The sequence below is a fragment of the Histoplasma capsulatum genome (genome assembly GCF_000150115.1).
Source record: "Histoplasma capsulatum G186AR genomic scaffold supercont2.2, whole genome shotgun sequence".
NCBI classification, from domain to species: Eukaryota; Fungi; Ascomycota; class Eurotiomycetes; order Onygenales; family Ajellomycetaceae; genus Histoplasma; species Histoplasma capsulatum.
Genome location: NW_025544802.1, coordinates 2,083,423 through 2,096,514, shown reverse-complemented (window position 1 = coordinate 2,096,514; position 13,092 = coordinate 2,083,423). Strand labels below are relative to the sequence as shown.

Here is a 13,092-nt window from a genome sequence, read left to right as displayed (position 1 = left end):
CAACACAGGGTCCAGAAAGAGGAGAAAGAATAAGCACTCTCTCTCTTAAATTGTAGTCTCCCTTATTGAAGATGGCGGGAAGAATGAATGGTAATGAGCTCAAACATCCAACACTACAAAATAAGAGCTGGTTGTTGTTCCCTCAATGACTTATCTGAAGTTCGCCCCGCCTAACTAGTTATTGATTGTCGAGAAAACCAAACGAGATATTGTTCCCATCAAAGAAACGTTGGTCCGGTTCGGGTCGGAACGGGAAGATGATTCGGCAACATCCCGTGCCCTTTTCGTGCGCTGGGGGACATCTTAATCGCAGGAAAAATAATTTTAAAAGTTAAAAAATAAAAGTATATATATAACAATAAAGAAGACCTTTTTATACTAAAAACGAAAGTTGGCTATTTGCTAGAAAAAAAATAGAATAACTAACTATACAATAGAATCTAATTAATCATCAAAAGTCCCCTTGTCCCAGTTCATATTCGATGCTCGCCAAAATTAACTCCGACGCTGGATGCTGCAAAAAAAAAATAATAGAGACTCCCCATTGCAGTGAAAAATGAAAAAGGGAATTAGAAGGTCGTAAGAGAAGAGAACTTCCACGTAGTGAAAAGAGGGAGCTGTCCGAATATCGTCCAGTGGAAAAGGGGGGGAAAATTGGTTATATATAAGGAAAGGGGAAAACCAAAGTCATGTACGCATGGCATGCATCATAGTGAAAGGGCGTAGGGAAGAGAACCTTTCTATATTTATTTAGAAGGCAGGTAGCTGACGAAGGAAAACTCAAACTCATAATCACGACGAACTCGATAGTCCAGCCTCTGGATTCGAGCTACTCTTCTCCTTCTCTCGGATAGTTTGATCCGAGTCGATCACCATAGTCAGAGAATAGCTCTCCGTCAAGAGGCTAAGGAGCCCCGCAAACCCGATGAGGGCACAGCAGACAGCCCACACGATGCGCAGGCTGTCCGTGTACGCTTGTTTCAGATGGTGCTTCGCTGGTCCGTCCTCCATGGCCAGGACCACCCGCACAAGCCCAGCGGCGTCCTTGCTCAACTCCGCCGCGTTGCTGGAGAACTCCGGGTACCGGATCAGGTTCTTGTGCATCTGATTTTGGAAAATGACACCGCCCACGGCAACGCCGATGGCTTGTCCGAAGGCACGGAAGAAGCTGAACATCGCGACTGCGATGGCCATGTAGCCTGGTCTTGCGGATGCCTGGATTGCAAACCCAAGGGCGGGGAATAGGAGACCCAGGCCAATTCCGGTCGGGATCATAAGGAATATCCAGGCCGGGATGCTGGTGTCGACGTCGAGGATGGTATTAAGCCCCAACCCCAGCGTAGCCAAGGCGAATCCGGTCCAGACTGCCCAACGCCAGTGTCCTGTTTTCGTGACGATAATACCAGCCACGGCAGCGACAGGGGCAACGGTGAACGACATGGGGAAGAGGGAGACTCCGGAAATAATGGGGGTGTATTCTTTGACAGTCTCAAAATAGAGGGGCATGTAATATAAGCCACACCAAAGGACCAGGCCGTGTAGAGTGGTCTCTATGTAGCTCACGATTGCTGTCCTGGTTGAAAAGATGACTATGGGGATAATGGGGTCATGGGCAAATTTGTATTCGTAAATCATCGTCACGACAAGCCCAATGGCGCCGATGATAAGTGGGACATACGTCCTCCAGGAATCCCATTCGTACATTACGCCACCCCATGTCACCGGGATAAGGAATGAGGTGGTGCTTCCGATGAAAAGAACCGTTCCGACGTAGTCGATACGACGGAGTTTCGACAGTAGCGAGGAAGGAATGAAATTCAATTTCAGGAAGAGGACGATGAACACGGCTCCGACGCCAATGAATGGGAAATTTATGTAGAAAATCCACCTCTACATCCCCAAAATTGGCAAAAGGCGGTCAGCATATCGTCCCGCAGTACATGGGAAAGAAAGAAAGAAAGAAAGAAAGGTAGAACCCTCGTCGTGACTAGATTGCGGGAAATTTTGGCAGGGGGTCATTCGACTTACCCATGAGACACTTTGAGAAAACCCTCCCCCAAGGATTGGGCCAGTAACTGAACCAACACTCCACATAGCACTGATGATACCGAAATAAGTACCCCTCTCCCTCAGTGGAATAAGGTCGGTTATTATAATCTCAGTAAGGGCAATGAGTCCACCCCCACCTATTCCCTGGATGGAACGCCCCGCTAGCATGTTGGTGAAGTTGTTTGCGAGGCCAGCGATAATGGTCCCAACAAAGAACAAGGTGAGTGAAACGAGAACCAGAGGCTTGCGTCCGAAAATATTAGAGAACGAAGCGAAATTTGGTTGGAAAACTGGCAAGGGCAGTTAGCGTTGAAAACAATGGTATAACAGTAGAAGTTTAGTGATGGCTGATAAAAGACCGATATTCACCTGTTGAGCACAGCAAGAAGGCGGTTCCACTCCAGAAAGCCTCAATGGCGGAACCATGTAATTTCTCCGCGATTATCTACGGATATGATTTCAGCAAAGTCCTTACGTATGCTGATAGAAAAAAAAGAAAAAAGAAAAAGAAAAAAACAGAGAGATAAAGTTGACAAATGCGGGTAGCTTACCGGTAACGCGACAGATATGGATGTGCCATCCAATGCAACCATCAAAGTGAGCACAGCCAGAGTCATCAAAACAAGCCATGTTCGGCGAGAAGGGCGAAAGGGCTGTGCATCCGAAGTATCGGACAACGAAGAGGAAGAATCGTTCTTGGAACTATCGAGCGTTTCTTTGGTGAGATCCTCGGGATGCCCTTCTGAGGGTATAGTATTTAGGTCTGCCATTTGTACAGTACATGCACTTCTGCCGTTGGCACTTGAGTAGGAAGCTCTGGTTTGTAGCAAAAATGGGAGAAGGAGAGAAAGTTTTGTAGTCTTCAACTTGTAGATATAATAACCGAATGATTTAATACTATGACGAGCTCCTAGGATTGTCCATCGAACTGCAGAAGTCTGTACACAAGAGAAATAAATAGGAGTGAGAATGCTCGATTCATGAGGCAGGTATTCCCATCTCGGGGCTAGTGCAGGTATTTATATAACGTTTAAGTTATACGAACACCAAATATAAGGGAAGGGGTAAGAAAAGAGAAACGTCATTTTGCGTCAAAAGACGAAGCGATTGATTAGATGATCAATCGGGGGTTGAGATATCACGATTGGACCTTCTGTGGAAGCGGACTTCACATTCCTCCGTCGGGTTCTAGCTGGGTTAAAGCTGGAGGGGCATCAATATAATGGATCTGCATGGCCTCTCATGGCTTGAAAGCTTGTATCCCTAGACTAGACCAAAAATTCAACAGGGGACACTGGTAGTAAGCAGCACGGTGTCGGGTCAAAGATCAACCTTGGTTTCAAGAGCTTCGCAGAGCTTCGACGAACTTCAGAGAGGATCACGAATCGCATCATACGGCCTTGAGACGACACAACGCCGCAAGCCGAGGCATCTGGCCACGGAAAATCCCCTTACGTGCGAAATAACTCGGGCACCCGCCACGAGTTTCGTGAAGCGGGAGACCCAACGCACACGGGAGTCAGCAAAACTCGTTAATTCTGACTCGTATTCGGGAAAACTCTGGCCCGAGCTTATTGTTTGCCGACGGGCGAGATGGGTGCATGCTGCGTCGCTGCACAATTCTCAAAGGAAAGGGCCTGGACAAAAATTCGCAACTCTGACTCCAGGGTTCCTGGCAAGGATCGATCCGTGTGTAACTGCTGGCCAGCGCTTGGCCAACTCCGATTAGCCCACACCGAGCCGCTGTACGAAAGCGGTTCAATGTTCGTCCGGTTCTTCGCCAGTTCGGCCGTTTCTCCCTCTACGTCATTAGGGTGGATTTGTGATCTGGCTTCGCTTCGATTCGCAACCAGGTTACTAATTCTAGTTCTCACATTCACATTAATCAGGCATGCAAGACGTACAAACTCGGGAGAAGAATGGAAGCACGATCGGATTAGACGATACGTACATGTTCTGAGAGAGCAGATAAGTAGTCACCCAGCACAAAGTCTGACACAAGAGGGAAAAGGAGAAGCCGGAAATTAAAGCAGAAGTTGAAAGAAAAGAAAGATATGGATGTTCGCTTCACTAAAACACACCCATATTGTCGATTAGTAATACATTCACTGCGGACTTCCTCTTACGAATTAGCGTGCTACTCTTTTCAACAACAACCACTTTATCCTCTTCTTCACGAGTAGAGCAGATACGACCAGAGAATCAGAAACATGACCAGTGTGCGTGCTTACAATCACATTAAAGTTGAGCAATTGCATACCATACTCCGTACTGCGTAAATCATCCTATTTCCCGCAACCTCTCTGTCATGGTTGGCTACGATTTTGAACCATCGTCGACCTTCCAAGTTTCCAAGTTCCCAAGTTCATATAACAACACAAAATGATTATTTATGTGCGAGCACAAACAAATAAAAGTACAGAAGGCTGTTCTTTAAAAAAAAATAGGACTCAAAAACATGCGAAACGCGAGTTAAAAGGTAAAGTTGAATGGAAATAAAATAAATACATATCATTACAAATACAACACACACAGCGAGAGAGAGGGAGAGAGAGGAGTGAAAGAATGAGGTTAAAATTGCATTGCATTCATTCTTGACGATGGCTAGAGTAGATTGGAACAGAGTGAGGAGAGATTTCGTGTCTTTCCTTGTTTGTTTTTTCCCCTTCTTTCTTCAATTCTCTCGCAAGAAGAAGGTACAACAGATATTTGATCTTGTCTGCTGCGTTTTCCTTGCCTACTTGTATCATCCTCTTCCTCCATCCCATCCATCCTTATCCTGTCCCGGCCCCTTCGGAAGGAAGGGAAAAAAAAAAAAAAAAAAATCGACACAAAAACGGCCGGAAAGATGATATTTATTGCCAATCAAAGTTCAAAGTTGACAATAATGGAGGTGGTAGATATAAATAAGAGCATCTGTCTCTCTCTCCCCCCCGGTCCCTTCCATTACCGCTTCTCTGTCTTCGTGTGCGTGTGTTAGACGACAGGCGTTGTGTGTGCTTGGTATCCTTTCGTCTACGTTTCCCGCTCGCACTTCCATTGCCCTTGGTAAGCATGCGGGATTGAGTAGGCGAGTAAACCGCCAGAATAGTTCCCGTCAGAGCTCAGCAGATATGTGGGTGGAGGAGAAAGAAAAGGGATGTGGTCAACCATGTCCACTTCCACGACTTTCGATGTCCTCGGGCCTCTGTTTCGTGTCCCATATATAGGGAGGTCCCAGCTCGTAGGAGGTAGAGCAGAGGCTAGCAGAAGTCGAGAGGCGAGGAAAGTGGGAGTTGGAGAAGAAACGGAGAGGTGAGGAAAAATTCTCTTTCCGCTTATTTATATATATAAAATAATTAAAATCAGATTTTTCTTCCAAAGGGAATCATACACAGCGAATCAGATAGGAACAGGAGTAAAAAGAGGCGCGTTCAGATGAGGTAGGAAGGAGGAACGGAAAAACACCAAAATAAGAGGCAACTAAAAACAACAGAAAAAACAACAAAAAGAAGAAACTCCCAATGATGTCTTCCTCTAAGTCATGCAACGGTAGTTTGAATAAACCTCTTTCTTTCGCTTCTCTTTTCAATTGGTTGAAAGGTAAGTTTAACAAAAGAAAAAGACAAATAAGAAACAAAGGTTGCAGGGAACAATGAGGTGTTAATAACATTCATTTAAAAGAGATCACCGCATCCCCAGAATTGTTCAACGCCCAGGTAGCCTGGGTTTTTCCAGAGATCGTTCGTGAACGAGAAAAACACGGACTTGGATCCTACTACCTTGACGATGGATTTGATGGCGGTCGCCTGAGCCTCAGGGGAAGCAATGGCCTTGCCGTTGCTGGAACCGCCGCTGGGCCAGCCAGTCTCCAGGTTGATGGCTTCCTTGCCTGGGCAAATGTCTCCGAGGATCTTCATCTGGTTCTGGATGAAGTTACCGCATTCGGAGGCAACAACATTAGGGTTGAAGAAGCAGTGGATGTTGGCGCCAATAACGTCAATGTGCGGGCACAAGGTCTTGCCGGCTTCCTGCCATTTGTTCAAGGGCTCAGTAGTGGTGATTGGACCATTGTAGCCGGCACCCTTGAAGCAGCCCCTGGCGTAATCGAGGAGCTCAGCAAGAGAGCCCGGGGTGGCGGTACCTTGATGGAGCGCCTCGTTACCGACAACGATGAGGTCGACCATGTCGAAATGACCCCATTTGACAATGTCGTCGACTTGGTTCTTGGCATCCTGGATCCCCTTGGAAGATACAAAAACACCGAGGATCATTCTCAGGCCGTTCAGCTTGCAAGCGTTACCAACATTCTGTAGGGTGTCGCAATCTGTGGCATAGACACGGACGTTGCGGAAGCCCTTGAGCTTGATCAGTGCGATATCGGCAGCTACGGCAGCAGCACCCTTGCACTGGCCATTATTGGTGTATGGAGAGTAAGTCATGCCCCATTTTTCACCGCCACCAAGAACTGGAGGTTTTTGCTCCGCTGGAGGTTTCTGCTCGGGCTGCTTGGGCTGCTCCTTGGGCTGCTCCTTGGGTGGTGGAGGCTGGGAGGTAGGATAAGCGCTTGGGGCGGGGTTGTTTCCAGTAGCAGCGGGGCAGATGTAGACGTAGTCGGTCTCGGTGACAGTCACGGTTTGTGCGGGTTGAGTGTAGGTTCCAGTAGTATATGTGGCAGGGGTTGGGTAGACAAAGACAGTGCTCGCGGCAACACTGGTGGTTGAAGGAGCAACGGTATAGGTGCCAGCGGAGGGGCAAACATATGTGGTCTGCTCAATGACGCTGATGACAGTCTCGCCAGCGGGTTTGGTGACAGCGATGTTGCAGGTGACAGTGGTTGCGGTCGTGACAACAGTGGTGACACCGCCATATGTATGCTCACCAGGAGAAACAGCGGTGCTGGTGGCCGCGCAGACAGTGGTCTCCTTGGTCACAGTGATAGTCGTTTCCGGGATGGTATAGGTTCCCGGGGTGGGGAAGACCGTGACTGAGGGAGTGGGAAGCTCCGGCTCAGGGGTAATGGTGACGGTCTTGGTGCTGGTGCTGGTGGTTTTGATGGTGGTAGTCAACTCTTCGACCTCTAGATGTTTTTGTAAAAAAAAAAAAAAAAGATCTTGTCAGTGACCATTTCAACCCGTTGCACCCCATACGTAAACGTCGAAATTTCCCCTTCCCCTAATCAAAATTTTCACATTTTCCACTCACACCCCCTACTCACAATTCCCGACTCCCCGTCTCTCCCCCTGACGCGATCGAGAAAACATTGAAGATTAAATATCACCTACCGCTTGGCTCCCCATAGTAAGTGATGACCTTGGTGATGCAAGCACAGTCATCATCATCCCCACTATGTTCCTCGGGGCTATCGCTGGGAATCGGCGATACCTCATAACCACCGGTGGTGTTGGGAATAGGGGACGCCTCATAACCAGTGGTAATTGGAATAGCAGACACATCGTATGAGGTAACCTGGGGAATGGACGAAGCCTCGCAGTCGCTGCTGGTTGGAGCAGGAGAAGCCTCATAGGTACTGTCGCTGGGGATGGGAGAGGCCGGGTAGGCACGACGCTGGTGGAAAGCGTTGTGCTGTGGATGGCCGACATGGGCGAGAGCGGAGCCAGCCATGGCGGCCGCGGCGGAAAAGAGGAGTGCTCCCTTCATGGCGTCGCAGTCAGAGACGGGTTATTCGCGACAATATCACTACACAGGAGGTTATGGCTGCTCCTTGGAGGAGTGGAGGAGGGGGATCTTGGCTTCGTGAAGAAAGAATGCCCGCTGAAGGAGTGAAGCGGTGGTCAGGGAAAAAGACGGGAATAAATCGTCGAAGAGAAATGAACGGAGATGCGGAGGGGGGAGGGAGATCGCAAAGCCTGGGGGAGAGGACGGGGAAGAAGAAGGAGAAGAGGAAGAAGAGGAGGAGGAGGAAGAAGAAGAAAAGAGCGTGATGAAGGGCAGGGAAAGGGGCCCGCGGGAAATGAGAACGGCCTCGTATGGTCACGCTAGTACGGGGTGACGGCCCAATACACATCGGACAGCTGATTTGGCGTTGTTGGCATTCATTTCGTTGCGCCAATGGCAGCCAGTAGCGAGCTGACCGACAGGGGATCGCGAGAGCCAATTTATCTATCATCTCCCTCTCAATATCTCTCACTACGGATATCCGTGTCTACGAAGCCCATACGATGCAATGTACAACTAACGATCCACCCTTGGAAGCGCAAGATGGTGCAGAGAGAGAGGGAATCTCATACTACGAGGCATGAGTAAGGGGAAACCAACCAACAAACAGGACCGATAAGGTTGTATTGCCTGCGTATGGGAAACAGTGGTACGGGTATCGCCCGCCGCCGTGGCCAATCAGCAGACCCCGCTAGTACCAACACCATTATTTGGGCCTTGGAGTTCCAGGGGAACTGCCAGGTACCGTCCGCCGCTGATTGGCCGCTCGCCCAGTCGGTTCCTCCCATGCTTACTAGTTACTTATCTTCTTGTTTTACAACACGCTCAGTGTAGAACAACTAACTAACTTGCCCAGCACAGCCAGAAATTACACCACTTCTCCTCCAACCGCAGCAGAACAACGCACAGGGAGAGAAGAAGAAAAAACACAAGCAGGTTCATGGTTGCTGTTTTCTCCACAGGACATGTTGCAAATGCCCGCATCCGTTTGGGGAACAGCTGGTTGCACGCTGCTTGGGCGACCCAGCCCGCTGCTGCCACATGCCTCAACGCCCAGCCATCGCCCCTCTTTGGCGCCCAGGGAACAGGGGGACCCCTGGCAGCAATAACAGCCAACAACAGCGCCAACAACAGCCAACGAAGGCGGGGAACAAACAAAACTCTCTAATTTATGATGACTTCCTCTGTTTTCCCGTATTCCCTCACACTGCCCAGGAATCGGTAATTTGTTTCTTTCATTTTTTGACGTCCCCCCCAGTCCAAGCCAAAGGAGGACTGCATCGACAGTCAGCAGCACCATGGACTTGAGGGAAATCCACGATTGGATTTTCATGCATGAAATCCCACCGCCATACCAGGTCCATGCCCGATTCAACTGGCTGGCCCTTTGTCACTGTTTGTTTGTCGTTACTGATTTTTGCGGACAGCACATCCGTGCATGCTAGTACTAGTAACTATATGAAGGGCTGTATTACGGATGCGATGTGCCGCACCTATTGAACAAAGACATGCTCACAAAGAACAAAGAATAATAAATGGGGGTGGTGTATTCTGGAAGTTAAAATATCAGAAACCTCATTATTGCTAACCTTAGCGCTAACTGACTTCGAACTTCACCAACAGCGGTTTTATCAGCTGAGTTTATTATCGATACCCTAGCAGTCCCCACTGGTTGGGCCTGGAGGCAAATTGCTCCCGCGGATCCCCAGCAGACTTTCACGATCTGTCTCAAGGTTTCAGGCCAATCTTGGGAACGCCAAAACGTCCATCAATGCTTCTCACAAACCTTAAAAGTCTAGAACAAAAAAAGGAGAGAGAAAAAGAAAAAATAAAAGTAGATCACAAGGAATGATCCCAGGCCAGGATCGGAGAAGGGTATTATCCCAATGTCGGAAAAATGAAACCGAAAAGCAGCCCCAGGAGAACTTGAGCAGGTTGTGCATCTGCCCTCAGTAGCGGAGATGAGAAAACCCGCACCCAGCTCCGCAGAACAGAGCGCCAACGCAGCCTCGACGGGAGCGACTCAGGCTGAAACAGCCGAGAAACAAGCCTAGAACAGTCCTGGATATTGGGATGTCCAACAAACATTCTGACTGAGAGATTTGTTTCATTTCAGCCCCCGCTTACTTCTGTTTTTTATCTCCTCCAAGACTCGAATTTCCGAAGTTTTCTTCTCGAGTCAGAAAACAGTAAGGGAAGATAAATATAAATCCGAAGGAAGGCTCGAACTAAAAAAAACCTCCATCCTACCTTATGATCTCTGCCCCAGCCCGGCCCCACTTGTTCATTCCCGCTCTGCTCAGGACTCCAGAGTTCGATAGTCCAGAAGTCGATGGTCGATATTCGATAGTCGATAGTCGCAGTCGTCGTCATGTCGCAGGATATAACGATAGTCACGACTCAACCTAATCCCCAGACTGAGTACGAGGAGTGAGTTCGTTAGAGTTAGTTAGCACAGGCGTGTGTGGCCCAGGCTCCCAGACGAGGAAAGGAGAAGAAAAGCATCTCCGTGGCACAGGAGAAACCTTCCAGACTGGGCTCTCCCATCTGCGAAGGCCAGCTGACTCAGCATACGGCTTGGAGGCTGCGGTGGCTGAATGAAGCATCGAAGGAGCTGAGTTCCTGCAGTAGTGAAGCCAACTTTGCTTCTGTTCACGTCTGTCTGGCTTTTTCGTCACCACTTGTCTCCAATGGAATCATGATCGTGCTGTCTCTGCCCATGGATACTAGTGCTAGTGCTAGTCGATATGATGTCTGCGCAAGAGGGATCGCGGGATCTAGACATGAGAAAATCCATGGATCTTTGGAGGTGCTGTTGGATATCTCATCTCCAGCACCAGCTTGAAATACCATGGCCGCAGAGACACGGCCTGTATATATATATATATACTAGTTACACATAGCCATATACAGCTAACTGCCCACCTGTCCTGAGATTCTTTGCATACCGAATCCCGCTGTTCAACAACAGTCAGCGGCCAGTTACTTGTTAGTTTATTCAGAAAAACCTAGGCTGCGAGGTTTATCGTAATCATTTCATTGCGGAACATGTTTGCATGACAATGCACGACCCGCTCACTGGCGAACAAACAAGTTTTTATTTCTGTAAGTCACTCCATGTTCTATTTTCTTTTTTTTCCTTCCTTTTTTTTCTTCTCCGAATCAAAAAATAAATCCCAAACCAACGGCCCTCCCTCCGCTATCGTAAAGATCCTTCATCCGCCATTTTATATGTATAGGTAGATAGACTGACAACATGTATGGCATACAACTCAACAGTTAGAAGAGATAAGGTAATAGACACTCTACGCTCTCTCTACGCTCTCTATACAGAGATTCCCAAATCCCCTCGCGATTTAAGAACTTCCATAACTCCTGAGAGCTAAGATTTATTTTCACAAATGTAATAAACAGATTCTACACACTTCTTTTTCCTTCTATCCACCTTTTGTTGTACTCTAAAATGCATAATGAAAAAAAAAAAAAAAAAAAAAAAAAAAGGTTACTCCCAGGAGCTAATCTTCATGGTCCCATTCTCCTCCAAGTTCTGGTGCATCTTGAAAGCTTTGAAGAGCAGGTGTGGCTCGTGGCCCATCCCTTTCCGCAGACACTCGAATTCAGCGCGGTCGAAGTAGTCCTGGAGGATTGGTCTGTAGTCGGGGTGCGCGCATTTCGCAATGATCTCGCGGGCGCGCTCGCGGGGAGCCATGCCGCGGACATCAGCGAGACCCTAAACGATTTTTTTAAAACAGGGTGTTAAGCTTATCTGAAGGGGGGGAAAAAAAAAAAGGGGGGGGGATCAGAAATGCATGGAATCGTTATGATCACTCACCTGCTCAGTCACGATGACGTCCAGATCGTGCTCTGTCTGATCGACGTGGCTGCAGAAGGGTACAATGCAGCTGATGCCGGTGGGGTCCGTTTTGCTTGGGCGGGCCGAGGGCGTGTGCATGATGCTGTACTTGGCACTGCGGAGAAAATCGGCAGAGCCGCCCAGTCCATTGAGCATGCGCGAGCCCATGACACAGGTGCTGTTGGCGTGGGCGTAGATGTCTACTTCGACTGGGGTGTTCATGCCGATCACGCCGAGGCGGCGGATGATTTCAGGGGAGTTGGACACCTGCTGGGAGCGCAGGAGCAGTTTATCAAAGTAGCGTTCCCAGTTATCATAGAACCGCTTGAAGCCGTCTGGAGAGAATCGGACGGAGGTGGCAGTGGCGAAGTCCAAGTGGCCGGTGTCGAAGAGGTCGAGGAAGGAGTCCTGAAGCACCTCGGTCCACACGCGCAGGTTGCGGAAGTTGGAGCCGCTGGTGCTGAGACTCCCGATGACAGCGTTGGCAATGTTTCCAATGCCGGACTGGATGGGGAGAAGGTTGTTGGGGAGATGGCCCATTTTCACTTCATGCTGGAGAAATTCGATGATGTGTTTGGCAATAGCATGCGATCCTGCGTCCGCTGGGGCGTTTGGTTGCGTCCGGTCGGGATAGTCGGATTCAACAATGGCAACGACCTTCTCGGGATCAACTGGGATGTATGTAGTTCCGATGCGGTCTTCGGGTGCCATAATCAGATATGGTTTTCGCCGTGGAGGCTTGTCGCACATAGTGATGTCATGGAGGCCTTCGAACGAAGGAGCCGCGGTATTGACCTCGATGATTATTTTCTCCGCCATTTGAACCAGCTCTGGAGAAGCCCCCACTGAAGCCCCAGGTATAATCCCCCCGTCTTCCGTGATAGCTGATGCCTCAATAATCATAACGTCTAGTTTATTATTTGGCCGATCTTTCGTATAGAAACCCTGTGGAGCGCGACGCAGATATCAGCAACTAACCCTCAACTCACCTGCGTGGACACAAGCGGGGGGATATGTCTCATACATATACCAAATCTGAGGGGAACATGCTCAGGTGTTTATCGAAGAAATTGATATTGCCATTATTGATTCCCTTTGCGATCTCCTTGCCGACCTGATGAGGCGCTCGCCTCTCAATCATATTATTCCTAGCCCATCGATTCTCCGTCTCCGCCCCAGAAGACGCTCCGACAAAGAGGCAATACTTCAACTGTCCTTGAAGTGAATTCTTCTCAACATAATCTGCCAAAGCGGTGGGTACTTTCCTGTACACAGTTCTGCAGTTAGAAGGAAAAAGAGAGAGAGAGAGAGAGAGAGAGAGACAGAAACAGGACCAGCGGAACTAGATATACTGTTGATATAACTTACTTAGGATATCCAACCCCGGTAAAACCGGACCAGCCGATATAAGAGCCATTTGGGAAGAAGCTGATAAGATCTTCAGCCCTGGCCAGCTTGCTCAGCATGGACGGCCGTCTGATACGGCTTTTCAACACGGCAGAGACAGCCATTGTTATATACTAGTAGATTTA

At 48.7% G+C, this 13,092-nt stretch overlaps 7 protein-coding genes across 7 annotated transcripts; 3 read left to right on the top strand and 4 right to left on the bottom strand.

Annotated features, from left to right (window-relative positions):
* Window positions 1-687: 687 nt before the first annotated feature.
* Window positions 688-2,819, bottom strand: HCBG_01930 (uncharacterized protein; the record flags this gene model as incomplete). Its single annotated transcript, XM_045428979.1, has 5 exons — window positions 688-740; window positions 804-1,890; window positions 2,029-2,339; window positions 2,419-2,494; window positions 2,601-2,819. The coding sequence occupies 5 exons, from the start codon at window positions 2,817-2,819 to the stop codon at window positions 688-690; spliced, it is 1,746 nt and encodes a 581-aa protein (XP_045290765.1).
* An 823-nt stretch (window positions 2,820-3,642) lies between these two features.
* On the top strand, window positions 3,643-4,435 carry HCBG_01929 (uncharacterized protein; the record flags this gene model as incomplete). The annotated part of the gene is made up of 3 exons (XM_045428978.1): window positions 3,643-3,902; window positions 4,147-4,268; window positions 4,299-4,435. 3 exons carry the CDS (start codon window positions 3,643-3,645, stop codon window positions 4,433-4,435), a joined length of 519 nt encoding a protein of 172 aa, XP_045290764.1.
* Window positions 4,436-4,618: 183 nt separating this feature from the next.
* On the top strand, window positions 4,619-6,205 carry HCBG_01928 (uncharacterized protein; the record flags this gene model as incomplete). The annotated part of the gene is made up of 2 exons (XM_045428977.1): window positions 4,619-6,176; window positions 6,201-6,205. One exon carries the CDS (start codon window positions 5,201-5,203, stop codon window positions 5,345-5,347), a length of 147 nt encoding a protein of 48 aa, XP_045290763.1.
* Window positions 5,706-7,653, bottom strand: HCBG_01927 (beta-glucosidase; the record flags this gene model as incomplete). Its single annotated transcript, XM_045428976.1, has 2 exons — window positions 5,706-7,108; window positions 7,314-7,653. The coding sequence occupies 2 exons, from the start codon at window positions 7,651-7,653 to the stop codon at window positions 5,706-5,708; spliced, it is 1,743 nt and encodes a 580-aa protein (XP_045290762.1).
* Window positions 7,654-8,343: 690 nt separating this feature from the next.
* Window positions 8,344-9,506, top strand: HCBG_01926 (uncharacterized protein; the record flags this gene model as incomplete). The annotated part of the gene is made up of 3 exons (XM_045428975.1): window positions 8,344-8,480; window positions 8,966-9,102; window positions 9,331-9,506. 3 exons carry the CDS (start codon window positions 8,344-8,346, stop codon window positions 9,504-9,506), a joined length of 450 nt encoding a protein of 149 aa, XP_045290761.1.
* A 500-nt stretch (window positions 9,507-10,006) lies between these two features.
* On the bottom strand, window positions 10,007-10,560 carry HCBG_01925 (uncharacterized protein; the record flags this gene model as incomplete). Its single annotated transcript, XM_045428974.1, has 2 exons — window positions 10,007-10,124; window positions 10,364-10,560. 2 exons carry the CDS (start codon window positions 10,558-10,560, stop codon window positions 10,007-10,009), a joined length of 315 nt encoding a protein of 104 aa, XP_045290760.1.
* A 649-nt stretch (window positions 10,561-11,209) lies between these two features.
* On the bottom strand, window positions 11,210-13,071 carry HCBG_01924 (acyl-CoA carboxylate CoA-transferase; the record flags this gene model as incomplete). Its single annotated transcript, XM_045428973.1, has 4 exons — window positions 11,210-11,437; window positions 11,540-12,505; window positions 12,591-12,825; window positions 12,929-13,071. 4 exons carry the CDS (start codon window positions 13,069-13,071, stop codon window positions 11,210-11,212), a joined length of 1,572 nt encoding a protein of 523 aa, XP_045290759.1.
* Between the last annotated feature and the right edge of the window lie 21 nt (window positions 13,072-13,092).